The sequence below is a fragment of the Oncorhynchus keta genome, chromosome 7 (assembly GCF_023373465.1).
Source record: "Oncorhynchus keta strain PuntledgeMale-10-30-2019 chromosome 7, Oket_V2, whole genome shotgun sequence".
Classification (NCBI taxonomy): Eukaryota; Metazoa; Chordata; class Actinopteri; order Salmoniformes; family Salmonidae; genus Oncorhynchus; species Oncorhynchus keta.
The window spans coordinates 22,746,064-22,773,738 of NC_068427.1; the positions used below are offsets into that span (position 1 = coordinate 22,746,064).

At 45.5% G+C, this 27,675-nt stretch overlaps 1 protein-coding gene across 2 annotated transcripts in view; it reads right to left on the reverse strand.

The window, feature by feature from the left end:
* Positions 1 to 5,181: 5,181 nt before the first annotated feature.
* Positions 5,182 to 27,675, reverse strand: part of impg2a (interphotoreceptor matrix proteoglycan 2a) — a 35,186-nt gene continuing 12,692 nt past the window's right edge. Inside the window, exons 7-19 of one of the 2 annotated variants that reach the window (XM_052522254.1) lie at positions 27,323 to 27,381; positions 27,030 to 27,050; positions 18,501 to 18,721; positions 13,627 to 13,694; positions 11,500 to 12,588; positions 10,683 to 10,937; positions 10,335 to 10,554; positions 9,694 to 9,904; positions 8,947 to 9,135; positions 8,232 to 8,433; positions 7,939 to 8,018; positions 7,362 to 7,460; positions 5,182 to 5,574 (exon numbers count right to left, since the gene is read on the reverse strand). In XM_052522254.1, the coding sequence (XP_052378214.1) occupies positions 7,400 to 7,460; positions 7,939 to 8,018; positions 8,232 to 8,433; positions 8,947 to 9,135; positions 9,694 to 9,904; positions 10,335 to 10,554; positions 10,683 to 10,937; positions 11,500 to 12,588; positions 13,627 to 13,694; positions 18,501 to 18,721; positions 27,030 to 27,050; positions 27,323 to 27,381 (2,676 nt within the window). In that variant the 3' untranslated portion in view covers positions 5,182 to 5,574; positions 7,362 to 7,399. Of the gene's footprint in view, positions 7,461 to 7,938; positions 8,019 to 8,231; positions 8,434 to 8,946; positions 9,136 to 9,693; positions 9,905 to 10,334; positions 10,555 to 10,682; positions 10,938 to 11,499; positions 12,589 to 13,626; positions 13,695 to 18,500; positions 18,722 to 27,029; positions 27,051 to 27,322; positions 27,382 to 27,675 lie in introns of both variants that reach the window. The other variant, XM_052522253.1, reaches the window with a different exon arrangement.

The window sequence follows — 27,675 nt, forward strand, 5'->3', positions numbered from 1 at the left end:
GTTGTTTGGCGCAATGCGGAACATATCCCAATCCACGTGATCGATGCAATCTTGAAGCGTGGAATCAGATTGGTCGGACCAGTGTTGAACAGACCTGAACGCGCGAGCTTCCTGTTTTAGTCTCCGTCTATACTATATAGACTCTACAGGCTGGGAGCATCAAAATGGAGTCGTGGTCAGCTTTTCCAAAAGGAGGGCGGGGGAGGGCCTTATATGCGTTGCGGAAGTTAGAATAACAATGATCCAGGGTTTTACCAGCCCTGGTAGCACAATCAATATGCTGATAGAATTTAGGGAGTCTTGTTTTCAGATTAGCTTTGTTAAAATCCCCAGCTACAATGAATGCAGCCTCAGGATATGTGGTTTCCAGTTTACATAGTCAAATAAAGTTAGTTCAGGGCCGTCGATGTGTCTGCTTGGGGGGGAATATATACGGCTGTGATTATAATCGAAGAGAATTCTTTTGGTAGATAATGCGGTCAACATTTGATTGTGAGAAATTCTAAGTCAGGTGAACAGAAGGACTTGAGTTCCTGTATGTTGTTATGATCACACCACGTCTCGTTAATCATAAGGCATACCCCCCGCCCCTTTCTTACCAGAAAGATGCTTGTTTTTGTCAGCGCAATGCGTGAAGAAACCAGCTGGCTGTAGCGACTCCGATAGAGTCTCTCGAGTGAGCCATGATTCCGTGAAGCAAAGGACATTACAGTCTCTTATGTCTCTCTGGAATGCTACCCTTGCTCGGATTTCATCAACCTTGTTGTCAAGAGACTGGACATTGTATGTTCGGGAGCGGTGCGCGATGTGCCTGTCTACGGAGCCTGACCAGAAGACCGCTTCGTCGGCCCCTTTTACGGCGACATTGTTTTGGTTCGCCGGCTGGGATCCGATCCATTATCCTGGGTGGAAGGCAAAACATAGGATCCGCTTCGGGAAAGTCGTATTCCTGGTCATAATGATGGTGAGTTGACGTTGCTCTTATATCCAGTAGTGTCTCCCGACTGTATGTAATAAAACCTAAGATAACCTGGGATACCAATGTAAGAAATAACAAAATACTGCATAGTTTACTAGGAAAGCGAAGTGAGGCGGCCGTCTCAGTCGGCGCCGGAAAGTTCACCACAGAAAACATGGTAATTAATTACAATGAGCATAATCCAGGATCAACTTCATCCTACTTGTATGGAGACGGAGACATCACTCTCAGACCTACTGTACACACACAGACAGGGCCCCCCAGTGGTGGCACAGAGAATATACATTTTCACATTATAACTTCTGATCACGTTCAAGGTTCAAAGTCCAGATTGATTCTCGTTGCTTCCTGACAAATAGTGGGCTGGACCAACATTGCCACTGTATTCTGAATGACAATGGGGGTTTCTACATGAATGGGTAATGCTTGGCTTTGTTATGGGAATAGGATTTGTTATGGGAACTCATGCTCTGGAATAAGCTGTCTGTCAACACATTGCTCCAACACAACCACCTCCTGAGCCCCAACTCTCCCCAGGAGGATGGGCAGTGGGTGCCAACCCTAACATGAACTAAAAGCTTGAGTAATCCCTGGGCCTGTGGGACAGGACCCAGCCAGAACAATCTCTCACTGTAACCATGACCTAACATCTCTCATCTTTCCGCATACTGTTGTATTGAGCAACACGGATTCATTGCTTTTGACAATAATGAGGAAAACAATGTGGATGATGTGAGGTGGGAGGATAGTGGGCAAATTAGAAGAGAAGACTTCTTGCTGACACTGCAAAGAGGTTAAGACGGTAAGAACAAGTCTCTCATTAAGACCTTGGTTAAGAACTTGATTCTCAGCATCTCCCAGGTGTACTATTACTGAGGGGAAAAGACAGCTGACAGACAATGGAGTGAATTACAATTATAATCTATGTTATGTGTTTATATTGTAAATCAAGCTGCCAGGAATAAGCAGTTATGCAACTTCTTAGAAGTTAGCTCTAGCTGTGTCAAATAGAGAAACACAATAGCATAATGGCAGAAGGCACAACAGTGAGAGAAAAATAGAGAGAGAGAGAGAGAGAGAAAAGAGGAGAGAGGAGAGAGAGAGAAGAGGAGAGAGGAGAGAGAGAGGGACAGAAAGAGAGAGAGAAGAGGAGAGAGGAGAGAGAGAGAGACAGAAAGAGAGAGAGAGACAGAAAGAGAGAGAGAGAGAGAGAGGGGAAGTGACAGATAAGAGCCATGCAGGAGGCCTTGCTGAGCCTGTAAAGCTCCTCCTAAGTTGAGGTTCTAGAATGCATTGCAGCTCCATGGGGTTTCCAGTGAGCGTGTGTCCTTCTCACGCACCCCTCTGTCTGCTCCCTCAGACCCAGTCACTGAGTCCATGCTATCCACGATCCTTGGGATGTCCCTACCCATTGAAGTTGACATTTTAAATGGGTAAGGGTTAAGGCTAGAGTAAGGGTTAATGTTAAGTTTTAGGTTAAGGACCTCCCAAGGATCCGGGAAAGCACTGACTGTCACTTTAGTGTCCACTATCCAGCTGCAGCAGATATGCTCATATTCCAGACAGGATGACACAGACTAAGGAACTGTGATGTTCTGTTGGTTATGTCCTGTGAGTTAGGGTCAGGGGTTAAGGACTGTGGATCATATGACAGGATCATGTCCTCTGGCGTCACTGTGCCTGCAGTAGCTGGGTGGGTAGAATACCTACACAGATCTAGGATCAGTTTACCCTATCCGACATTGACCATAGATCATTGTAGGGGCTGGATTCAATCTGTAGTGCCAAAGATCAGCGTTGTAGCGTGGTTGAAAGGTAAAGGTCGTTTTTGATCAATCACACTATAATGTTGATCTTCGGCACTACGGATTGAATCCAGCCCTAGGTCAGTGTTTAGGGGCATTATGAGCCAGTACCACCCCGCGTGGCTGTGTGTGTTTTTGGTCTGTCTGTGATGTTTCAGGCTGACAGAGAGCCAGGGATCACCCACAGTGACTGTAGCCAGAGAACAGGGCCCAGACTGAGCCATCTGGAGGAGCTCACAGTGTGTTTAGTCAGACTAATGATGTAAACACACACAACCTCACACACACTGTCGTCATGGAGAAGTCCCATAGGGATGACAGGTGTAGTGGAGCGGTCTAGCTGTGTGTGTGTGCCTATGACAGGGCGGGGAAGGCATAATGTCTACAACTGTTTTTAAGTCATCTGCGTTCCATGCATCTGATCCAAGGTGAGTCACTATCCATACAGCCAAGTCGAGGTCTTCATGACAATATTGTACTATTATCACACTTTTCCCCTTCGTATGTTTTCCTGAGTTTTGTTGTTTGGAGGCTGTATGCTCATGAATTATGTTAACAGTAAGTTGGCATTAGCAGGGAAAGAGGCTAAAGGCAAATAGCCTCCAAATGACACTCACATGGCTAAACCATTTCCAAATGCGGGGGGTGAACCATGATAATCCAGTTTGGAAACTACCCATCCCCATATGAACCCCCCTTCTCTTTGTGGTTCTGTCTTCCCTCCTCTCTCAGTGCCCAAAATAAAATAAGAACACAAGGCAAGTATCCCTGGATCGTGATCGATTACATTGTTTTTTGGACAATCAAAACGATCCCCCAGAGAGCGTGAAATAGTAGACTGTGTGGATCTGTGCTGTTCCAGAGCGGGACGCTCTGTGCCCTGAGGTGAGCTGTCACAATGCATCAGTCACTAACCTTTAACAGATTAAGACGTTCATTACAAGACTTCTCTCGGACACTAACACTGGACTAACACTTAAACACATTGACTGACCCAGCAAACCTAATGCCCAAAATTCAGTAGAGGTTCCACCAAAGTACAGACCATACATTTGGCATGCATTGTGGTGAGTGTAAGTGTGACCGCATGTCACAAAGAACCATGCAGAAGAGAGGAGGGCCCTGGTAATGGCAGTGTGTGTGTGACGCAGGTTGACTACTGGCACACACTCTTGGTAACAGTCCTGGCCTAATCCACAGACCACAGCTCCTTATGCTAATCTGTTCTTTGGATTACAGCAGAGAGGCTAAACACCTAGCCTATCAGTGCTCATCAACCCATCATTGCGAATAGTGGATCAATAAATTAAACACTGGGTGGTTCAAGCCTTGAATGCTGACTGGCTGACAGCCATGGTATATCAGACCGTATACCACAGGTATGACAAAACATGTATTTTTACTGCTCTACTTACATTAGTAACCAGTTCACAATAGCAATAAGGCATCTTGGGGGTTTGTGATATATGGCCAATATACCACAGCTAAGGGCTGTGTCCAGGCACTCCGTGCTGCACCATGGATAGGAACACAAATTAGCTGTGGTATATTGGCCATATACCTCACCCCCTCCGGTGTTTTTGCTTAAGTATACACTGAGTGTACAAAACATTAAGAAAACCTTCGTAATATTGAGTTGAATACACTTTTGCCCTCAGAACAGCCTCAATTCGTTGAGGCATGGACTCTACAAGGTGTCAAAAGCGTTCCACAGGGATGCTGGCCCATGTTGACTCCAATGCTTCCAACATTTGTGACAAGTTAGCCTTTGGGTGGTGGACCATTCTTGATACACACAGGAAACTGTTGAGCGTGAAAAACCCAGCAGTGTGGACCATTTTGTAGTTCTTGACACACGCAAATCGGTGCGCCTGTCACCTACTACCATATCCCGTTCGAAGGCACTTAAATCTTTTATCCTGTCTACTCATCCTCTGAATGGCACACTTAAACAATCCATGTCTAAATTGTCTCAAGGCTTAAACATCCTTCTTTAATCTGTCTCCTCCTCTTCATCTTCACTGGTTAAAGTCCATCTAACAGGTGAAATCAATAAGGGATCATAACTTTCACCTGGATTCACCTGGTCAGTCTATGTCATGGAAAGAGCAGGTGTTCCTAATGTTTTGTACACTTAGTGTATCCACATCCATACATGACACAGGAGCTGGACAGAAAAAGGAACAAGTTCAATGTTTACTGCTCCTAAAAGTGATCTTAATTGAAACCCTCAGTGAAACTGTGACCAAACCACGTTCCCACAGACCTCGTGAAAAAATATGAGCAATCCTTGACACGAGTTAAGTTGTTGAACCAAGCATGTCGACAGGTGACTTCTGGAACAAACATAGCATGAATAATCATTTAGTAGAAAACGTTTTTTTTTTTTTTATTGCTTCATTTTATTTTTTAAGAATAAACATTGACATAACTGCAAGTAGTAATGTAATATTTGTTTAAATATCCACCAGTGCTTACGTTAAAAAATAATCATCATTTTGTACAACAAAACATGTCCACACTTCAAGCGCATTCCATTGACATTCTAGTGTAAAGAACATACCACGACACTCGGATAGTATTTACATCACAGCGTTCTGGATCCATCCCATTGGCTATGAGTCCCGATGAAGGAAGAGAATGTTGAGAAAACCCGTTTATGCACACGAGAAAATGTGTATAAAAACAAACACACAGATTGAAAAGGCATGACGATATCATAAGTGGAAGGTAAGCTTGTGCTCAACCACAGTAACCCGTGTTCTCGCTTGTGTGGAGCCATACAGAAGCCTGAGAGAAAAGGACAGGATAACATGAAATGTAAACCTAAATCAGGAAACATCTTAAATGTCTGTGGTCACATCTCAAATGGATACTTTAACCTGTATAGTGCACTACTTTAGGCAAGTAGTGCACTATAGGGAATATGTTGCCATTAGAGTTCAACCTGTGTATTCTTATGATTTCCTATGACTATTCACAGTCAAAACAAATGTGGAAAAGTAAACCTACAGCATGAAGAGATGCAACTTTGAGGATTCACTGGAAACCAGTCCTCTTCATGTGAAATACTTACAGGGTAAAGCAAGGACGGTGTCCAAACTAGTGGTTACAGAATGGACCATTTTGACGTTTCTGGTTCATTTTTATTTGATTTAAAAGCCGCTGCTAAGAGTTTGCTTATCCACAGAGCACATGTTGTTTACGCATGTACATTTGATATACTTTCTTGAATGTTTTCTAACACATATCTGGAAACAGACTGCCTGATCAAATCCCCTTGAGATTGTTTCCATTCTAAATGTGTTTTCACTTATATTTTGGTCCTTCAGCAAAATCTCTCCCCCTCTCCCACTCTCCGTCCCTCCCCCTCTCTCTCGTAATACTTTTATTTCCTACAGAAAACAAACTCCAACTGCTTCCTGATGTAGAGAGAGAGTGAGGGAAAGAGAAGGAGGGAAAGAAGAGGGGGGAAATTATTGCAGCTGAACAAAAATGGAAGATTCGGCCTTCATTTGTCCACTTTTCATAAAATGTCAAAGTACACCCTATTCCCAATATAGTGCACTACTTTACACCAGAGCCATAGAGGGCTGAGATTTAAGATCTGCCCACAGAGTGCATCCAACTAGCTTCTCCCAACTTCAGGAGAACACTACCTAGGCTTACTACTAGCCAGAAACTCAGACAACAGAGCTCCCATAGCACCCAGAACAGCACAGACACTGGCCAGTCAACTGAGCTCAATCTCCAACAACCTCCAGCTGGGTATAGAACAAGGGCGCACAGCTCTGGTCCAGAGGGCAACAATATCTGCTGCTTTTAGTCCCTGCAGAAGTTGACAGAGAGCCTGATTTGCCAGAGAGCCTGATTTGCCAGAGGGCCTGAGTTGCCAGAGGGCCTGAGTTGCCAGAGGGCCTGAGTTGCCAGAGGGCCTGAGTTGCCAGAGGGCCTGAGTTGCCAGAGGGCCTGAGGTCCTGAGTTGCCTGAGGTCCTGAGTTGCCAGAGGTCCTGAGTTGCCTGAGGTCCTGAGTTGCCTGAGGTCCTGAGTTGCCTGAGGTCCTGAGTTGCCTGATTTCTTGAGTTGCCTGAGGTCCTGAGTTGCCTGAGGTCCTGAGTTGTGCACCCCTGGTATAGACCATCTATTTCATACAGTTCTTTAACCATAACAGTCCATACAACACATTAGCAGATAGAGTGATAATCACACCTTACAGTACCTATCCAACATTCCAATGGGATAAATATTTACACTTTCACAGTGCTACATTCTTCCGTCAACAACAACTGGGTGAGATATGACATTAAATGCAAATGTAATACTCTATCATGTCTTATCTGCTACCTAAAGAACAGGTATCCTAGAGAGCATTGCGTTTTGTTTGTCATCATTTCAAGTAACGAATATGATTCCAGATGGAGGGGGGCCGGTCTTCCCCCAATGGAAGACATCCAATGAGCAGCAGATATGCCCACAGCCACCACACCCATTCCAGCAGAGCTCACCCAATCGAGAGAAGGCACTGACAAAGGAGGAAGAGCAGGGCGGGGAAAGAGCAAAGTTAAGGATAAGGTACCTTGTTGTCCAGCATACAGCTGAGTGTCCCATACAGGGCTACGTGGACGTGCTCTCTCTGCGTTTATCAAGGGTGCTCTGTCTGCGTGTATCCAGGGCACTGTGGAAGACAAACACACACCGATTAGACTGGCAGTGTGGGTAATAGGCAGCAGAGACCTGGCACTAACTGTACCATGCAAATCCAAGCAACTCAATACACAGACAGACCAGACAAGCACACACACCCGCACCCACCCACGCACACACCCACATAAGCACACGATTCCACTAATACGACTAATTAGTGATGGCATGCCAAATCACCACGCTCACGCAACCCAATACCTCACACTGCTTTTCCTCCCTCACACAGACATATGCTGCCAGTCACATTGAGACCAAACACAGTGACTGTCTGTATCCACTAATGTGTCCTGTCTCTCTGGGGCAGACAGCTGGTTAGATGTGTCTGGGAGCCAAATGTCTCTTTCCCTTGGCATTGTATTCCCAGCCTTCATCCTTTTCTGGTTCTAAAGTCTGATTTGCACGCTCATATCTCAAGTTAGACCTGAATAAATTATTGGAGCCACACTCACGTTTGATGCTGCCGCACAAAGTCTGCAAACTGCCGGTCCTTCGCATAGAGTTCAATAATGCGTATCCTGTCCTGGATTTCCTGTGGAAGAAGAGTGGGCGGGGTTAACAGGCTGAGAAAAGTTACATGATAGACAGACAGACGTTTTGTCCCATCGGTACAGTAGGTCTATATCCAGACAGGACAGATTAGATTAAGGAATTTAATGATACGTTTGAGAAAATTAGTAGGTAAATACGAAACGGGATCCCACACATTGGCTTCCACCCCACCAGCCTACACACAGACACACACCTCCTTGGTTAGTTCGCTGTTCTCGTAGATGTGGCGTATCTCCTCACTGCTGAAGTCTGTGGAAGCCTCGGCGCTAGCGCTGCTATAGACCGGGGCTTCTGGGTAGCGGCGGTAGTAGTGGCTGTAGCCCGTCGTGGCCTCACTCTCATACATGGGGTTGTACTTAGTGGCCCTCTCTAGAGACGGGATACTCTCCCCTCGCCTGGGGGGCAGAGAGAGAGATCTGAGCTTAGTCTGCTAGTAGGAGAGAAGAGACCGACAAATACATCTGTCTGGTAATAGTAATAGGGACAAAAACCTTTGTGTAAGTGAGAGTAGGTTGGAGGGCCGTACATCTGTTCTGAAACAATGGTAAATAGGGGATGTCCTAGTAATATATTTAGGGACAAAATTTACTACTTATCACCTGTAAACTGCTGTGACTGACCAGGGATAGGTTGGCCTTCTGACAGGAGACACCTACACTTTGTTCAGCTCCTAAAGCTCACGGAAGAGGACATTGTATATTTGAAAGGGTAAAGATTAACACACACACACACACACACACACACACACACACACACACACACACACACACACACACACACACACACACACACACACACACACAAACTCTAACTGCTTATATGACTGGATGGCAGTCACTATCCAGCAGGTGATGTACCCTCCATCTGAGAGGCTATGATAAAGAAGGAGTGGTGTTGTGTTGACTCACCGTATGGGGTCCTCGGCCTCATCCTTATCGTACTGATCCCGTAGTGTCCTCGCCAGGAAGAAGATCACACCAGATGCCACCAATAGGAAACCTGCTACAGAGGCTATCGCTATGCCGACCACCAGAGGTTCTGACACATACTCCTCACAGTGTTCTCCACGGTACCACCAGTTCTCCCCTACACGACATCTAGAACCATAAGGAACAACTTTCAGTACCACACATACACACCTAGAACACTAGCAATTCTCAAGATAATGACACCTTCAATCATAAGAAACAACTGTTAGCGCAACGCAATAACAGAAACGCACACACACACACTGAAGTCGATCAATGCACGAGAAAAGTTCATTTAGTGTTTATTTCTTGTTTGTGGGAACTGGATGAAGCGTTCCATGGAGGGTGTGAACTTCCTCGTTGGCCGTGTTGAGGTCAACAACATCTGGAGTGTTCTGTTTGTTTTATGATGGTGGGTGTGAACTTCCTCGTTGGCCGTGTTGAGGTCAACAACATCTGGAGTGTTCTGTTTGTTTTACGATGGTGGGTGTGAAACAGCTTCACACATGTTGGCAGACACATCTGTTTATCCATACTGCATTTCCATGATGTTGTTTCTGAGACGGCTTTACAGTACGGACATTTATTGGAATTGTGCATTGGTCCTTCAAATAAGAGTGGGGTAAGAAACATTAAAATTCTATCAATTGTAATGAAATTCACAAACAAACAAACAAACAAACACACCTGCAGATGGCCCCCTGTCCAGGTATGATGTCACACTTCCCATCGTTCATACAGAAGTCTGTCTGCAGTTCACAGATGCTCTGACAGGGCAGACCTTCCACGCTGAAGTAGCCAGCATTACACACACACTCTGCCTCGCTAGACCAGCGGTTCACAGAGCACTGGGCAAACTCATTACACGCTTGGAACTTACAGGGGTTGGCCTGGTCACCTAGCAACAACACACAGGACACAGGTGTTAGGGCATTTCCAGCTAACTCCTGATAAGTGCAGACTCTGTTTAAGTTCACCAGTTCATTGCCGTTCACTAGTTCCAATTCAAGTAAATTATTTTAATTGCTCTGCATATTTACTTTAAGTTTAGTCCCGAATCACAGCATGATATAGTTTCACCTTGCATGAAAACAGAGGTATATGACTAAAGAGGGAAAAGGTAGTATCTGTTCTCTAGTTCACACACCCCTACTCGTCAACACCATACAGATGTTGTGTTCCTGGTTATGCCATGCATTTAACTTACAATCCATGTAGATATGCTAATGTTAAGGCATTGTAACTCCCCCCCCCCCAAAAAAAAAAAGAGTGGGAATAATTCAGAAACATGTGTCTCCGGTGAAATATGTGGTAATTGTCAACCTTACCTGACTCTACATCCAGTGAGTACTTGTCGATGGCCAGGTTCATAGTTTGGTAGGCTGTGTTAGCGAAGTCTTCCAGGATCAAGTAGACTGCATTGTTGACGCCGTGAGGCATCGGCCTCCCGAACTTCATCCGGCTGTTGACCACAATACTCCCATTCCGGAAGTTCAGGATCTCCAGATTCTGGAAGTTAGTAAGGTTGGACTGGAGGTAGGGGACCAGCTAGCAAGAGAAAGAAAGAAAGAAAGAGAGAGAGAGAGAGAGAGAGATGGGTAGAGAGAGTGAGCACTATACGACACTTCATATTAAGTAAATATGAGGTGAATAAGTGATCAAAATGAATAGCTCACCAGCTCGAGGAACCTTTGTTCTAGGGCCTTGTATTCTGCAGAGCTCTTATTGAAGAGGTCATCTGAGAACATCATGTTGGTGACCCTCAGCCTGAAGAACACCATCAGAGCCCGCCCTGGGTTGATTGGCATGGCAATGCTGTGGTCTGTACCATTTACCACTCCAGAAGGGTACCCACTGCTCCCTTCCTCTGTTTGGTTTGTCCCGCCGAAGTGGACCAGGTCATAGTCTGTCACAGGGTCTATCGTCTGCAGCTGGTTAAATAGACATGACACAATTCATGGTGCAATTGGTCAGTGTGAAACAACATTTCGTAACATTCATGTTAAAAGAAGAAAATGTCTGTGCTTACAGATGATTAGACTAAAGGCATGGACAGACTAGTAGGACTGCTGGCCGAGAGTACTTAGCACCTCAACAGAGTGCCGGTCGTCATTTGCAAACTGATTCTACATGTTGAAATGGGCGAAAATGACAGCCGTCAGTCGACACTGGCGGATGGTCCCTATAACACACCGCGCTGATAGCAAGCGAACGAAAGGTGAACAATCTGTCATTCACATGAAAACATGAAATGACCCCAGGAATCAATAGATTATTGCTCAAAGATGCACAAATATGATTCCCATGGTCATTTCATGTTTCCATGTGTGTCTGAGCTATTCACAGTTCAAGTAGGCAGAAATGCAAAACACGTCGTGCCCACTGTATTTCTGCCTGCTTGAACGGTACTATAACAAGGGGAGTTTGTCCTAGTCACTCAGAGCCCTGACTAACATACACTACAAACATCATCTCTCGGTCATCTGTCATTACCTCCAGAGTGATAGAAATGTTGGGATCAGGGTGGTACTCGGCGGGTATGAGAGCTGGGGTGACCCCTTGGTCCTCCTGTTCTGCCTCTGGTTCTGGGGCTGTGTCCAGGGCTGTGGCCTCTGTAACCTCCTCCAATACTATGAAATCAGAGACTCGGGTGAAGGGTGACTCTTTCTCCGCAGAGAGAGGGGTGGTGTGGGTCGCGTCCGGAGCAGCCTCATCGACCAATAAGATCTCGTCTTCTACCAAGTCCTCCTCCGAGATCTCAGAAATGTCCGGAACTTCAACGACCACAGCATCCACTTTAGTTAATGGCTTCTCGATGATTGGTCCCTCTAAGCTCTCAATTTCCTCTCCATATTCAGGTATTTCTGGATAAGCCAGCACCACGTTAGTCTCCTCTTCAGGTTCATCTGGGGGCAGAGTCGCAATGGCAAGGGGATTTTCGGGGACACCGAGGCCCCCTACTGGCTCGGGAGCTTCCATCATTTCCACAGGGACGAAGGCAGGGGCCTCTTCCTCTACCTCTTCAATGGTCTCCGTCTCTATTATGGAGTACTCTAGGTCTTCAGAGGGTCCAGCTTCCTCTTCTAGAACCTCTACTGTGTCAGGGACCTCCACTGTTCCCTCCTCTACCTTATCTTCCTCGGAGACCACCGCTTCTGCTTCCTCTGTTTGGATATCTTCCTCGATGATTACCTCTTCCGGAACTACCTTTTCTTCTATGGTCAGTTCCTCTTCTGGAGCTGGCTCTTCTTCTATGGCTTCTTCTTCCTCAGGCTGGAAGTACAAGTCCTTCAGTACTTTAACACCTGAACCAGAGGCCTCAATCTCCAGAGGAGGCTCGGGGAGCGTAGCACCCTTTGGCTGCTCAGGGGAGGTAGGGTCTGTAGGGAGGTCCTCCAACAAAGGGCTCTCTCTAGACACGGTGTTCCCCAACAGCAGTACCTCCTCCTCGATGCGTGTGTCATCGATGGTCACCTCAGCGGGGAGGGTCATGCTCTCCTCTACAACAATGACATCATTCTCCCCCGTCGCTACATCCTGTGCTTCAACCTCGGTTGGAGTCTCAACAGCCAAAATGTCCTCCTGGACAACAGAAACAGAGGAGAAACCCATTAGTCCATCAACTGTTACACCATCAGGTTGGGGTTGCATTCCATTTCAATTCAGGACATGGAATTGACCCCAACCCTGAACTGTATAGTATTGTAATCAGTCGTCTTCAAAACGGCAAGGCTAGGGAACTTTAGGTTTCCATGACTTAATGACGGCCAAAAATGATTTACTGACACACACATGCTCTGTGTATTGTTATCAAGTTTTAACTACCTACATGGTGTGACACCTACTCCAAGGCATAATACTAACTATGATAAAACTTGAATTGAAAAATCCAGCTTCTGTCTGAGGGAGAGAAATATATCACTCTAAGATAAGGTAGGTTCTGGGCAGCTTGGATGCCTACTGCTTCTGTTATGGCCGTGTGCAGTTGGCTGTAAATGCCAGTTACTGACTGGTAGTTTGCCAACCTCTTCCAGTCCATGTAATTACTCAAATTAATCACTTAGGGCCTTAGCACGCAAAGTAGACCAGCAGACCCTGTTACTGTCCAAGACCAAGACTGGAGCTCCCAGCTCGGATTACCACTACACCGCACATTAAAGCTACTAGACTACCGGCAGAATCAGACAGATGTGTAAAATTCAACAATGATAATAGAGTCCTTCATTCAAACTGTTCATCTTCAATCTTTAAAAATGTTCTAGACCTATCCCCCACAAACACAGTTGGATTGAGAATCTCTCACCCTATCCGTCTCTCTCTAGCCCCAGAAGAGTAGTGGATTACTATAGCAAGAGCCAAGCTAATCCTCAAAGCTTTCCCCTCATCCTGTACTTCCTCAGCACTGGACAGGAATGGATAACACCACCACGCAGCTATCTCAGCAAGACACTACCTAACACACCACTAACACACACCACACTGAAATGCACACCTATATAGATTTAGTTTGATATTTTTAAAAGATCCATGCTCAACATTGTGGCTCTCTCACTGTTGTCCAGAAAGTACCTCTGGACCAACAGAAGAGGTCAAAAGCTATTGAAATGACCTCTGACTTACCACACTGCCGTTGGTGTAATCCTCGGGTATTCCAGAGGTGGGTTCAAAGGACTCAGTAACACTGGACACTGTGGAACCAAAGAGGACACAGGAGTCAATACTGTCACAGAGTCACTGGAGGCCCTATTCAATCACACCTAATATTCAGATTTCCAGGATCATTAAAAACAATAACAAAGGCTCTCAACAAACTCAGCTGCATAATAAGTCAAAGGCTCTCTCTCAATGTACAGGAGGAATTACATTTCTACACTCTCCCTCTCTTCTGTAAAATCCACCCTCCCTCTCTTCTGCAAAATCCACCCTCCCTCTCTTCTGCAAAATCCACCCTCCCTCTCTTCTGCAAAATCCACCCTCCCTCTCTTCTGTAAAATCCACCCTCCCTCTCTTCTGTAAAATCCACCCTCCCTCTCTTCTGTAAAATCCACCCTCCCTCTCTTCTGCAAAATCCACCCTCCCTCTCTTCTGTAAAATCCACCCTCCCTCTCTTCTGTAAAATCCACCCTCCCTCTCTTCTGCAAAATCCACCTCTCTTCTGCAAAATCCACCCTCCCTCTCTTCTGCAAAATCCACCCTCCCTCTCTTCTGCAAAATCCACCCTCCCTCTCTTCTGCAAAATCCACCCTCCCTCTCTTCTGCAAAATCCACCCTCCCTCTCTTCTGTAAAATCCACCCTCCCTCTCTTCTGTAAAATCCACCCTCCCTCTCTTCTGCAAAATCCACCCTCCCTCTCTTCTGCAAAATCCACCCTCCCTCTCTTCTGCAAAATCCACCCTCCCTCTCTTCTGCAAAATCCACCCTCCCTCTCTTCTGCAAAATCCACCCTCCCTCTCTTCTGCAAAATCCACCCTCCCTCTCTTCTGCAAAATCCACCCTCCCTCTCTTCTGCAAAATCCACCCTCCCTCTCTTCTGCAAAATCCACCCTCCCTCTCTTCTGCAAAATCCACCCTCCCTCTCTTCTGCAAAATCCACCCTCCCTCTCTTCTGCAAAATCCACCCTCCCTCTCTTCTGTAAAATCCACCCACCCTCTCTTCTGCAAAATCCACCCTCCCTCTCTTCTGTAAAATCCACCCTCCCTCTCTTCTGTAAAATCCACCCTCCCTCTCTTCTGTAAAATCCACCCTCCCTCTCTTCTGTAAAATCCACCCTCCCTCTCTTCTGTAAAATCCACCCTCCCTCTCTTCTGTAAAATCCACCCTCCCTCTCTTCTGTAAAATCCACCCTCCCTCTCTTCTGTAAAATCCACCCTCCCTCTCTTCTGTAAAATCCACCCTCCCTCTCTCCTGTAAAATCCACCCTCCCTCTCTCCTGTAAAATCCACCCTCCCTCTCTTCTGTAAAATCCACCCTCCCTCTCTCCTGTAAAATCCACCCTCCCTCTCTCCTGTAAAATCTACCCTCCCGCTCTTCTGTAAAATCCACCCTCCCGCTCTTCTGTAAAATCCACCCTCCCTCTCTTCTGTCAAATCCACTCTTCCTCTCCCCAGTCCTGACAGTGGTGGTGCTGACTGTGTGTTGACCTAAGGGGAACACTACTCATAACCCTACACCTGCCACTGTGGGCCAAGACTGCATTACCATCAGGCCTGGAGGCTGCAACTTGGAGTTAATAAGCAGTGCCTGTAAGTCACCACACACTGTGCCAGGCAGGCATCTGACAATAGTTAGTCCATCTTCAGGGAAACACAGGAAACTAATGACACTGATTCTTTTACGACACCGCCAGGGAGAATTCAACATAGCCCAGGGAGAAGGTATAGTCATCATTACTGTAGAACTTGTTCCATTCTCTGGATGAAACCCTGCCAGAAGTTAGAGCTAACCTACTTACTGACAAGCTAAATTTCACACTCACTGAAGCGGTGTTTGCACGTGTGTGTTTGTGTGGAACATGCACGTGTGTGTGTGCAGGTGTATGTGTGTCCCATGGAATTCATAGTTAGACTGGCTCCAGCAGGGCTGGTTCCAGACATAAGTGGTCGCTTAGGATCCTCGTCCGCAAGGGGGCCCCCAACCCCCAAAACATTATATACACACACACTTATATATTGTATTGTCATACAATACAACGCCATGGATGTCTCAAGTTTTGAGGGAGCGTGCAATTGACATGCTGACTGCAGGAATGTCCACCAGAGCTGTTGCTAGAGAATTTAATGTTCATTGCTCTTCCATAAGCTGCCTCCAATGTCGTTTCAGAGAGATTTGGCAGTAGGTCCAACCGGCCTCACAACCGCAGGCCACATGTAACCATACCAGCCCAGGACCTCCACATCCGGCTTCTTTACCTGCGGGATTGTCTGAGACCAGCCACCTGGACAGCTGATGAAACTGAGAAGAATATCTGTCTGTAATAAAGCCCTTTTGTGGGGGAAAAAACATTCTGATTGGCTGGGCCTGGCTCCCCAGCGGTTGGTCCTGGCTCGTCTCCCAGTCCCTGCCGCTGAAAAACATAACCACAGCATGATGCTGCCACCACCATCCTTCATTGTAGGGATGGTGCCAGGTTTCCTCCAGACGTGAGGCTTGGGATTCAGGCAAAATAGTTCAATCTTGGTTTCATCAGACCAGAGAATCTTGTTTCTTATGGTCTGAGAATCCTTTAGGTGCCTTTTGGCAAACTCCAAGCGTGCTGTCATGTGCCTTTTATTGAGGAGTGGCTTTCTTTTGGCCACTCTACCATCAACACCTGATTGGTGGAGTGCTGCAGAGATGGTTGTCCTTCTGGAAGTTTCTCCCATCTCCACAGAGGAACTATGGAGCTCTGTCAGACTGACCATCAAGTTCTTGGTCACCTCCCGGACCAAGGCCCTTCTCCCCCGATTGCTCAGTTTGGACGGGCGGCCAGCTCTAGGAAGAGTCTTGGCAGTTCCAAACTTCTTCCATTTAACAATGATGGAGACCACTGTGTTCTTGGGGACCTTCAATGCTGTAGCAATATATTGGTACCATTCCCCAGATCTGTGCCTCGACACAATCCTGTCTCTGAGCTCTACGGACAATTCCTTTGACCTCATGGCTTGGTGTTTGCTCTGACATGCACTGTCAAATGTGTGACAGGTGTGTACCTTTCCAAATCATGTCCAATCAATTGAATTTACCACTGGTGGACTCCAATCAAGTTGTAGAAACATCTCAAGGATGATCAATGGAAACAGGATGCACCTGATCTCAATTTCTAGTCTCATAACAAAGGGTCTGAATACTTATTTTCATAAGGTATTTCAATTTTTAATACATTTGCAAAAAAAAATTTTAAACTGCTTTGCCAAGTCATTATGGGGTATTGTGTACAGATTGCTGAGGATAATGAAGTTTATCCATTTCAGAATAAAGTTGTAACGTACATGTTTTTGGGAAAAAGTTGAGGGGTCTGAAAACTTTCCTAAGGCACTGTATATCGATTTGGAACTCAGTCGGGATCTCAACTTACTATTGAGAGTAAGAATCATAGAATACATTAAGTGCAATTTAGAAATGTGTCTGTGCATTAGCAGTTTTTCTTTTGTTAGGTCAGTCACTGACAGTCACTCAATTAGCCATGTCAGCTAAGAACTTTTTGATTGGTAGTTAGTGTACAGTAGCTACAATATATATGCACAACAGTATGTGGACACCCCTTTAATTTAGTGGATTTGGCTATTTCATGAGCCTCCGTTGATGATAGGTATATAAAATTGAGCACACCGCCATGCAATCTCCATAGACAAACATTGGTAGTAGAATGGCCCATACTGAAGAGCTCAGTGACTTTCAACATGGCACCATCATAGGATGCCACCTTTCCAACAAGTCAGGTTGTAAAATCCTGTCCTGGTCAACACTAAGTGCTGTTATTGTGAAGTGGAAACGTCTAGGAGCAACAACGGCTCAGACGCAAAGTGGTAGGTCACACACTCTCACAGAACGGGACCGTCGAGTGCTAAAGCGCATAAACATTATTTGTCCTCAATGGCAAAACTCACTACTGAGTTCTAAATTGCCTCTGGAAGCAACGTCGGCACAAGAACTGTTCGTCAGGAGCTTTATGAAATGGGTTTCCATGGCCGAGCAGCCACACACAAGTCTAAGATCACCATGCACAATGCCAAGCGTCGGCTGAAGTGGTGTAAAGCTCGCTGCCATTGAACTCTGGAGCCGTGGAAACACGTTCTCTGGAGTGATGAGAACGTACCTGCCCCATTGAGAACGTACCTGCCCCATTGCATTGCGCCAACCTGCCCCATTGCATAGCGCCAACTGTAAAGTTTGTTGGAGGAGGAATAATGGTCTGGGGCTGTTTTTCATAGTTCAGGCTAGGCCCCTTAGTTACAGTGTCCACATATACTACATGACCAAGAGTATCTAAACTTTCAGTAATCATGGCCAAATACTGACTGGGCACACAAGGCACGTGCCATTCTCACTCAGATGTCATATTATCATGGCATACATTTTTAAAACAATTGTAGAATTGCTTTAAAATGACACAAAATGCTCTCCTCCCCAAGGAAAAATGGGTAGATTTGCAGGAAGTTTGCTGTAAAACTGTTAAAAAAAAGTGTTGATGCCCCATTGCATAATGAATAAAATTACATGCATTTTGTTATGAAATTGCAACGTTTTCTCTCCAGCCAACATCTAAATGTATTCAATTTCAGAAAGCTTGCTTTAGAACTACAACACTTTCTCTCTGGTCCATGGCAGAATGTGGAAAATGTAAGGAAATTAACTTTAAAACTTAAATGTTTCTCTCCACCGTCAAATGTTTTGCCAACCAAATCTCACTTACGCTAGAGGTGGCCCTGGGCTACAGTTCCAGAGTGTTGTGTCTCGTGGTTTGGCATTGTATGGTAATGTACTGATAGTGTATTTAGTATGTTGTATGTCTTACCAGTATATAGTTGCAGCGAGTCAGGGTCAAGGACCAGAGTTGTATCACTGATAATGTTGTCCTTGTGCTGGGCCTCAGTGATGTAGTTCCTCTCCTTCACCTCTCTGTAGGAGTTCTCCACCAGGTTGGACTGCAGGGTCAGGTAGTCCAGCTGGTCACTGCTCACCCCCTCCCCTTCCACCTCCACTGTCACCGCATAGACCACCACCACACCATCCAACCTGCAATGGCAATACATCAGTAAGTTCATCTGTCAGTTGATCAATCTATTCAATATATTTCCATCCATCATCAACATCTATTCACCCGTACACCTATTGAAAAATCATCCAATTTAACTATCAATGTATATATTATTTTATTGAGAAGTTTATTCATCTACCATATCTAATATGCTTAGCTAGAAACAGCGTCTCTAAGAGGAGAGAAGTTTCCCTGGGAGGAGTAGAGTTCCAAACACAGTACTTTGATTTACTAACCAACCTGTTAAAAGCATATGAGTCTATTCTGAAATGATAGTTTTATAGATTTACACCAGATTTACACCCGCCTGGAGCATAGTCTACAACTTCCATGACTTCCATCAAACCAGACCAACCACCAAAGTGATCAATATGGTCATAAACACAACAAGAAAACGCACAAGAGGTTCTGGATGTTGAACCTGGCTATGTGGAAAAGCAATCTATCAGCTTCATATGTCTTCAGGGAGACGTTCTCTGCTCTTCTCTTTTTCCCTGTGACCTAGATCTCTCGGCAGGCTTGGCATGGCCCAGGGTGAGGCACGTGCCTGTAATTAGCTCACTGCACCTCCGCATCCCGGTTTTCCTGCTGTCAGCTCAAACTTGGAAAAGGAATACTCCTTGATACAACAACTTTCAGAATCCAAATGTTTAACGACACTTGAAACTAGTCTACGTTCCTCTCTATTCTTGTGCTGCACCTGCAGATACTAGGCGAGCAGAGGACCTTACTGTTCTGTTCCTGTTAGTTCCATACTGTAACACTAGTGACCCGGGATCATCACTCAGAGGAGAGCAAGGCTTTCCCTACTGAAGTCCCATGTAACTGCATAAACAGAGGATTGTTTGTGTGTTTGTTGAGGCAAAAAGTGTTGCAAGTTTTCAATTGGTGTAGGCTACAGGACTGAAAGACATCGAATTCAACATGTCTCTGTTGGTGCCAAACAGTCATGTCTCTGTTGGTGCCAAACAGTCATGTCTCTGTTGGTGCCAAACAGTCATGTCTCTGTTGGTGTCAAACAGTCATGTCTCTGTTGGTGTCAAACAGTCATGTCTCTGTTGGTGTCAAACAGTCATGTCTCTGTTGGTGTCAAACAGTCATGTCTCTGTTGGTGTCAAACAGTCATGTCTCTGTTGGTGTCAAACAGTCATGTCTCTGTTGGTGTCAAACAGTCATGTCTCTGTTGCTGCCAAACAGTCATGTCTCTGTTGGTGTCAAACAGTCATGTCTCTGTTGGTGCCAAACAGTCATGTCTCTGTTGGTGCCAAACAGTCATGTCTCTGTTGGTGTCAAACAGTCATGTCTCTGTTGGTGTCAAACAGTCATGTCTCTGTTGGTGTCAAACAGTCATGTCTCTGTTGGTGTCAAACAGTCATGTCTCTGTTGGTGTCAAACAGTCATGTCTCTGTTGGTGTCAAACAGTCATGTCTCTGTTGGTGCCAAACAGTCATGTCTCTGTTGGTGTCAAACAGTCATGTCTCTGTTGGTGTCAAACAGTCATGTCTCTGTTGGTGTCAAACAGTCATGTCTCTGTTGGTGTCAAACAGTCATGTCTCTGTTGGTGTCAAACAGTCATGTCTCTGTTGCTGCCAAACAGTCATGTCCCTGTTGCTGCCAAACAGTCATGTCCCTGTTGCTGCCAAACAGTCATGTCCCTGTTGCTGCCAAACAGTCATGTCTCTGTTGCTGCCAAACAGTCATGTCCCTGTTGCTGCCAAACAGTCATGTCTCTGTTGGTGCCAAACAGTCATGTCTCTGTTGCTGCCAAACAGTCATGTCTCTGTTGCTGCCAAAGAGTCATGTCTCTGTTGCTGCCAAACAGTCATGTCTCTGTTGGTGTCAAACAGTCATGTCTCTGTTGGTGTCAAACAGTCATGTCTCTGTTGGTGTCAAACAGTCATGTCTCTGTTGGTGTCAAACAGTCATGTCTCTGTTGGTGTCAAACAGTCATGTCTCTGTTGGTGTCAAACAGTCATGTCTCTGTTGGTGTCAAACAGTCATGTCTCTGTTGGTGTCAAACAGTCATGTCTCTGTTGGTGTCAAACAGTCATGTCTCTGTTGCTGCCAAACAGTCATGTCTCTGTTGGTGTCAAACAGTCATGTCTCTGTTGCTGCCAAACAGTCATGTCTCTGTTGGTGTCAAACAGTCATGTCTCTGTTGCTGCCAAACAGTCATGTCTCTGTTGGTGTCAAACAGTCATGTCTCTGTTGGTGTCAAACAGTCATGTCTCTGTTGCTGCCAAACAGTCATGTCTCTGTTGCTGTCAAACAGTCATGTCTCTGTTGGTGTCAAACAGTCATGTCTCTGTTGGTGTCAAACAGTCATGTCTCTGTTGGTGTCAAACAGTCATGTCTCTGTTGGTGTCAAACAGTCATGTCTCTGTTGGTGTCAAACAGTCATGTCTCTGTTGGTGTCAAACAGTCATGTCTCTGTTGGTGTCAAACAGTCATGTCTCTGTTGCTGCCAAACAGTCATGTCTCTGTTGGTGTCAAACAGTCATGTCTCTGTTGCTGCCAAACAGTCATGTCTCTGTTGGTGTCAAACAGTCATGTCTCTGTTGGTGTCAAACAGTCATGTCTCTGTTGCTGCCAAACAGTCATGTCCCTGTTGCTGCCAAACAGTCATGTCCCTGTTGCTGCCAAACAGTCATGTCTCTGTTGCTGCCAAACAGTCATGTCTCTGTTGGTGTCAAACAGTCATGTCTCTGTTGGTGTCAAACAGTCATGTCTCTGTTGGTGTCAAACAGTCATGTCTCTGTTGGTGTCAAACAGTCATGTCTCTGTTGGTGTCAAACAGTCATGTCTCTGTTGGTGTCAAACAGTCATGTCTCTGTTGGTGTCAAACAGTCATGTCTCTGTTGGTGTCAAACAGTCATGTCTCTGTTGGTGTCAAACAGTCATGTCTCTGTTGGTGTCAAACAGTCATGTCTCTGTTGGTGTCAAACAGTCATGTCTCTGTTGGTGTCAAACAGTCATGTCTCTGTTGGTGTCAAACAGTCATGTCTCTGTTGGTGTCAAACAGTCATGTCTCTGTTGGTGTCAAAGAGTCATGTCTCTGTTGCTGCCAAAGAGTCATGTCTCTGTTGGTGTCAAACAGTCATGTCTCTGTTGCTGCCAAACAGTCATGTCTCTGTTGCTGCCAAACAGTCATGTCTCTGTTGGTGTCAAACAGTCATGTCTCTGTTGGTGTCAAACAGTCATGTCTCTGTTGGTGTCAAACAGTCATGTCTCTGTTGGTGTCAAACAGTCATGTCTCTGTTGGTGTCAAACAGTCATGTCTCTGTTGGTGTCAAACAGTCATGTCTCTGTTGGTGTCAAACAGTCATGTCTCTGTTGGTGTCAAACAGTCATGTCTCTGTTGGTGTCAAACAGTCATGTCTCTGTTGGTGTCAAACAGTCATGTCTCTGTTGGTGTCAAACAGTCATGTCTCTGTTGGTGTCAAACAGTCATGTCTCTGTTGGTGTCAAAGAGTCATGTCTCTGTTGCTGCCAAAGAGTCATGTCTCTGTTGGTGTCAAACAGTCATGTCTCTGTTGCTGCCAAAGAGTCATGTCTCTGTTGCTGCCAAACAGTCATGTCTCTGTTGGTGTCAAACAGTCATGTCTCTGTTGGTGTCAAACAGTCATGTCTCTGTTGGTGTCAAACAGTCATGTCTCTGTTGGTGTCAAACAGTCATGTCTCTGTTGGTGTCAAACAGTCATGTCTCTGTTGCTGCCAAACAGTCATGTCTCTGTTGCTGCCAAACAGTCATGTCTCTGTTGCTGCCAAACAGTCATGTCTCTGTTGGTGTCAAACAGTCATGTCTCTGTTGCTGCCAAACAGTCATGTCTCTGTTGGTGTCAAACAGTCATGTCTCTGTTGGTGTCAAACAGTCATGTCTCTGTTGCTGCCAAACAGTCATGTCTCTGTTGCTGTCAAACAGTCATGTCTCTGTTGGTGTCAAACAGTCATGTCTCTGTTGCTGCCAAACAGTCATGTCTCTGTTGGTGTCAAACAGTCATGTCTCTGTTGGTGTCAAACAGTCATGTCTCTGTTGGTGTCAAACAGTCATGTCTCTGTTGGTGTCAAACAGTCATGTCTCTGTTGCTGCCAAACAGTCATGTCTCTGTTGCTGCCAAACAGTCATGTCTCTGTTGGTGTCAAACAGTCATGTCTCTGTTGGTGTCAAACAGTCATGTCTCTGTTGGTGCCAAACAGTCATGTCTCTGTTGGTGTCAAACAGTCATGTCTCTGTTGGTGTTGTCTCTGTTGGTGTCAAACAGTCATGTCTCTGTTGGTGTCAAACAGTCATGTCTCTGTTGCTGTGTCAAACAGTCATGTCTCTGTTGGTGTCAAACAGTCATGTCTCTGTTGGTGTCTGTCATGTCTCTGTTGGTGCCAAACAGTCATGTCTCTGTTGCTGCCAAACAGTCATGTCTCTGTTGGTGTCAAACAGTCATGTCTCTGTTGCTGCACAGTCATGTCTCTGTTGCTGCCAAACAGTCATGTCTCTGTTGGTGCCAAACAGTCATGTCTCTGTTGGTGTCAAACAGTCATGTCTCTGTTGGTGTCAAACAGTCATGTCTCTGTTGCTGCCAAACAGTCATGTCTCTGTTGGTGTCAAACAGTCATGTCTCTGTTGGTGTCAAACAGTCATGTCTCTGTTGGTGTCAAACAGTCATGTCTCTGTTGGTGTCAAAGAGTCATGTCTCTGTTGGTCATGTCTCTGTTGGTGTCAAACAGTCATGTCTCTGTTGCTGCTGTTGGTGTCAAACAGTCATGTCTCTGTTGCTGCCAAACAGTCATGTCTCTGTTGGTGCCAAACAGTCATGTCTCTGTTGGTGCCAAACAGTCATGTCTCTGTTGGTGTCAAACAGTCATGTCTCTGTTGGTGTCAAACAGTCATGTCTCTGTTGCTGGTCATGTCTGTTGGTGTCAAACAGTCATGTCTCTGTTGGTGTCAAACAGTCATGTCTCTGTTGGTGTCAAACAGTCATGTCTCTGTTGGTGTCAAACAGTCATGTCTCTGTTGCTGCCAAACAGTCATGTCTCTGTTGGTGTCAAACAGTCATGTCCCTGTTGGTGTCAAACAGTCATGTCCCTGTTTCTGCCAAACAGTCATGTCTCTGTTGGTGTCAAACAGTCATGTCTCTGTTGGTGTCAAACAGTCATGTCATCTGTTGGTGTCAAACAGTCATGTCTCTGTTGGTGTCAAACAGTCATGTCTCTGTTGGTGTCAAACAGTCATGTCTCTGTTGGTGTCAAACAGTCATGTCTCTGTTGGTGTCAAACAGTCATGTCTCTGTTGGTGTCAAACAGTCATGTCTCTGTTGGTGTCAAACAGTCATGTCTCTGTTGGTGTCAAACAGTCATGTCTCTGTTGGTGTCAAACAGTCATGTCTCTGTTGGTGTCAAACAGTCATGTCTCTGTTGCTGCCAAACAGTCATGTCTCTGTTGGTGTCAAACAGTCATGTCTCTGTTGCTGCCAAACAGTCATGTCTCTGTTGGTGTCAAACAGTCATGTCTCTGTTGCTGCCAAACAGTCATGTCTCTGTTGGTGTCAAACAGTCATGTCTCTGTTGGTGTCAAACAGTCATGTCTCTGTTGGTGTCAAACAGTCATGTCTCTGTTGGTGTCAAACAGTCATGTCTCTGTTGGTGCCAAACAGTCATGTCTCTGTTGCTGCCAAACAGTCATGTCTCTGTTGGTGCCAAACAGTCATGTCTCTGTTGGTGTCAAACAGTCATGTCTCTGTTGCTGCCAAACAGTCATGTCTCTGTTGGTGTCAAACAGTCATGTCTCTGTTGGTGTCAAACAGTCATGTCTCTGTTGGTGCCAAACAGTCATGTCTCTGTTGCTGCCAAACAGTCATGTCTCTGTTGGTGCCAAACAGTCATGTCTCTGTTGGTGTCAAACAGTCATGTCTCTGTTGCTGCCAAACAGTCATGTCTCTGTTGGTGTCAAACAGTCATGTCTCTGTTGGTGTCAAACAGTCATGTCTCTGTTGCTGCCAAACAGTCATGTCTCTGTTGGTGTCAAACAGTCATGTCTCTGTTGGTGTCAAACAGTCATGTCTCTGTTGGTGTCAAACAGTCATGTCTCTGTTGGTGTCAAACAGTCATGTCTCTGTTGCTGCCAAACAGTCATGTCTCTGTTGGTGTCAAACAGTCATGTCCCTGTTGCTGCCAAACAGTCATGTCTCTGTTGGTGTCAAACAGTCATGTCCCTGTTGCTGCCAAACAGTCATGTCTCTGTTGGTGTCAAACAGTCATGTCTCTGTTGCTGCCAAAGAGTCATGTCTCTGTTGGTGTCAAACAGTCATGTCTCTGTTGGTGTCAAACAGTCATGTCTCTGTTGCTGCCAAACAGTCATGTCTCTGTTGCTGCCAAACAGGCATGTCTCTGTTGGTGTCAAACAGTCATGTCTCTGTTGGTGTCAAACAGTCATGTCTCTGTTGCTGTCATGTCTCTGTTGCTGCCAAACAGGCATGTCTCTGTTGGTGTCAAACAGTCATGTCTCTGTTGGTGTCAAACAGTCATGTCTCTGTTGGTGTCAAACAGTCATGTCTCTGTTGGTGTCAACCAGTCATGTCTCTGTTGGTGTCAAACAGTCATGTCTCTGTTGCTGCCAAACAGTCATGTCTCTGTTGCTGCCAAACAGTCATGTCTCTGTTGCTGCCAAACAGTCATGTCTCTGTTGGTGCCAAACAGTCATGTCTCTGTTGGTGCCAAACAGTCATGTCTCTGTTGGTGCCAAACAGTCATGTCTCTGTTGGTGCCAAACAGTCATGTCGCTGTTGCTGCCAAACAGTCATGTCTCTGTTGCTGCCAAACAGTCATGTCTCTGTTGCTGCCAAACAGTCATGTCCCTGTTGGTGCCAAACAGTCATGTCCCTGTTACTGCCAAACAGTCATGTCTCTGTTACTGCCAAACAGTCATGTCTCTGTTACTGCCAAACAGTCATGTCCCTGTTGGTGCCAAACAGTCATGTCCCTGTTGGTGCCAAACAGTCATGTCCCTGTTGGTGCCAAACAGTCATGTCCCTGTTGGTGCCAAACAGTCATGTCTCTGTTACTGCCAAACAGTCATGTCTCTGTTACTGCCAAACAGTCATGTCTCTGTTACTGCCAAACAGTCATGTCCCTGTTGGTGCCAAACAGTCATGTCTCTGTTGCTGCCAAACAGTCATGTCTCTGTTACTGCCAAACAGTCATGTCTCTGTTACTGCCAAACAGTCATGTCTCTGTTACTGCCAAACAGTCATGTCTCTGTTACTGCCAAACAGTCATGTCTCTGTTACTGCCAAACAGTCATGTCTCTGTTACTGCCAAACAGTCATGTCTCTGTTACTGCCAAACAGTCATGTCTCTGTTACTGCCAAACAGTCATGTCTCTGTTACTGCCAAACAGTCATGTCCCTGTTGGTGCCAAACAGTCATGTCCCTGTTGCTGCCAAACATGGGTGATACAGTCATGGGTGATACAGTCATGGGTGATACAGTCATGGGTGATACAGGTAAATATGCAAATAATTAAAATACTCCAACATGAGTTACTGTATCACTACAGGTGTTAATTCCCCAACACTGAGAAAGTGTAAAAGCATCAGCTCTAATAAAATATAAGTTGTAATTTGCAACATCGTCTGGTATTAGGAATCCAACACTCTTAGGCTGTTAGCATTGGACATCTCAAATGGTGTTAAACTAAGTTCAAAATGGCGCCAATAGACATGGCAGCTCTGTTTCTGGCTCCTAAGCAATTTTGCAGTATTTATTTGTCCTTTTTGTTTTTTCTTACATCATTAGCCTCGAACTATAAGCACTTCGCTACATCTGCAATAACATCTGCTAAACATGTGTATGTGACCAATACAATTTGATTTGAAAGTGTTACATTTAACACTATTGGTGTAAAAATTCATCACCCCCCCAGTGGTTGACATTGTCAGACCATAAGGCTGATTGCTGTGGGCATAAAGCCCCAGAGATTAGCTCCTCTCCTGGGTTAAGGGTGAGGTAGCAGCTTGTCTCTCTGTCAGGCCCCGGCCTTATCCTGCTTTTCAGGTGAGCGACCGCGATAACACCATTAAGCCAAGCAAACAAAAGAAAAACACCCAACACACCCTCACACTTTCCCACACATGCTCACAGGTAAACACAGCATGGATCCCGCGTGACCCTCAAACAGCGACAACCACACACACACACTCTCTGTGTAGACAAGGTTATTCTTAACCACAGATCTAGGGTCAGATTCCTAGTGACTGAACACCTCCAGGGCTGTTGGTAAGTGTCTATACTCACCCTTGGGCATCCTTCTGAAGCCTGCATGAAACATAAACAAAACACGCTTTATCTAAAGAAATGATGTTTGACAAAGACCAGGTGAGAAGGTCAGGTCAATTTATCAAACCAATGGTCTAACACCAATAGCCTGGTCACATCTGTGTTTTAGCCAACTCTTAAGATTAATGCTGTCATGCCATACATTTACGTACAGTATAGTATGACAATGACAGTTAAGGGAGTTGGTTAAACTGAGGCACATCAAGATGTGACCAGGACCAGTCTCCTACACCACTACAGCAGAGACTGACCTGAACTGCAGCACAGCCACACTCTTAAAGCCTGGCAGTCCCCCCACAGCATCCTTTATCTGTAAACACAGAGGTCAAACGAGAGTTCAACAGTCAACATCAGCATCCATGTCACTCGGTGACCTAACTTTATCACTATCCTTATCCCTAAACCTAATTTTAAAAAAAGAAGGAATAGCTTAGGTCCTGAATTGTGAGGATATAGATAGTTGATGTCCTCTCTAGCATGGCCATCTAGTGACTACTACTCACTCAGACCACCGATTGAACCTTGTTGCTGGGTGCTAATGTGAAGCGCTTTGTGAAGAGAAGCATTGTGCTGCTGACTCATTGACCCATCATTGCAGAATACC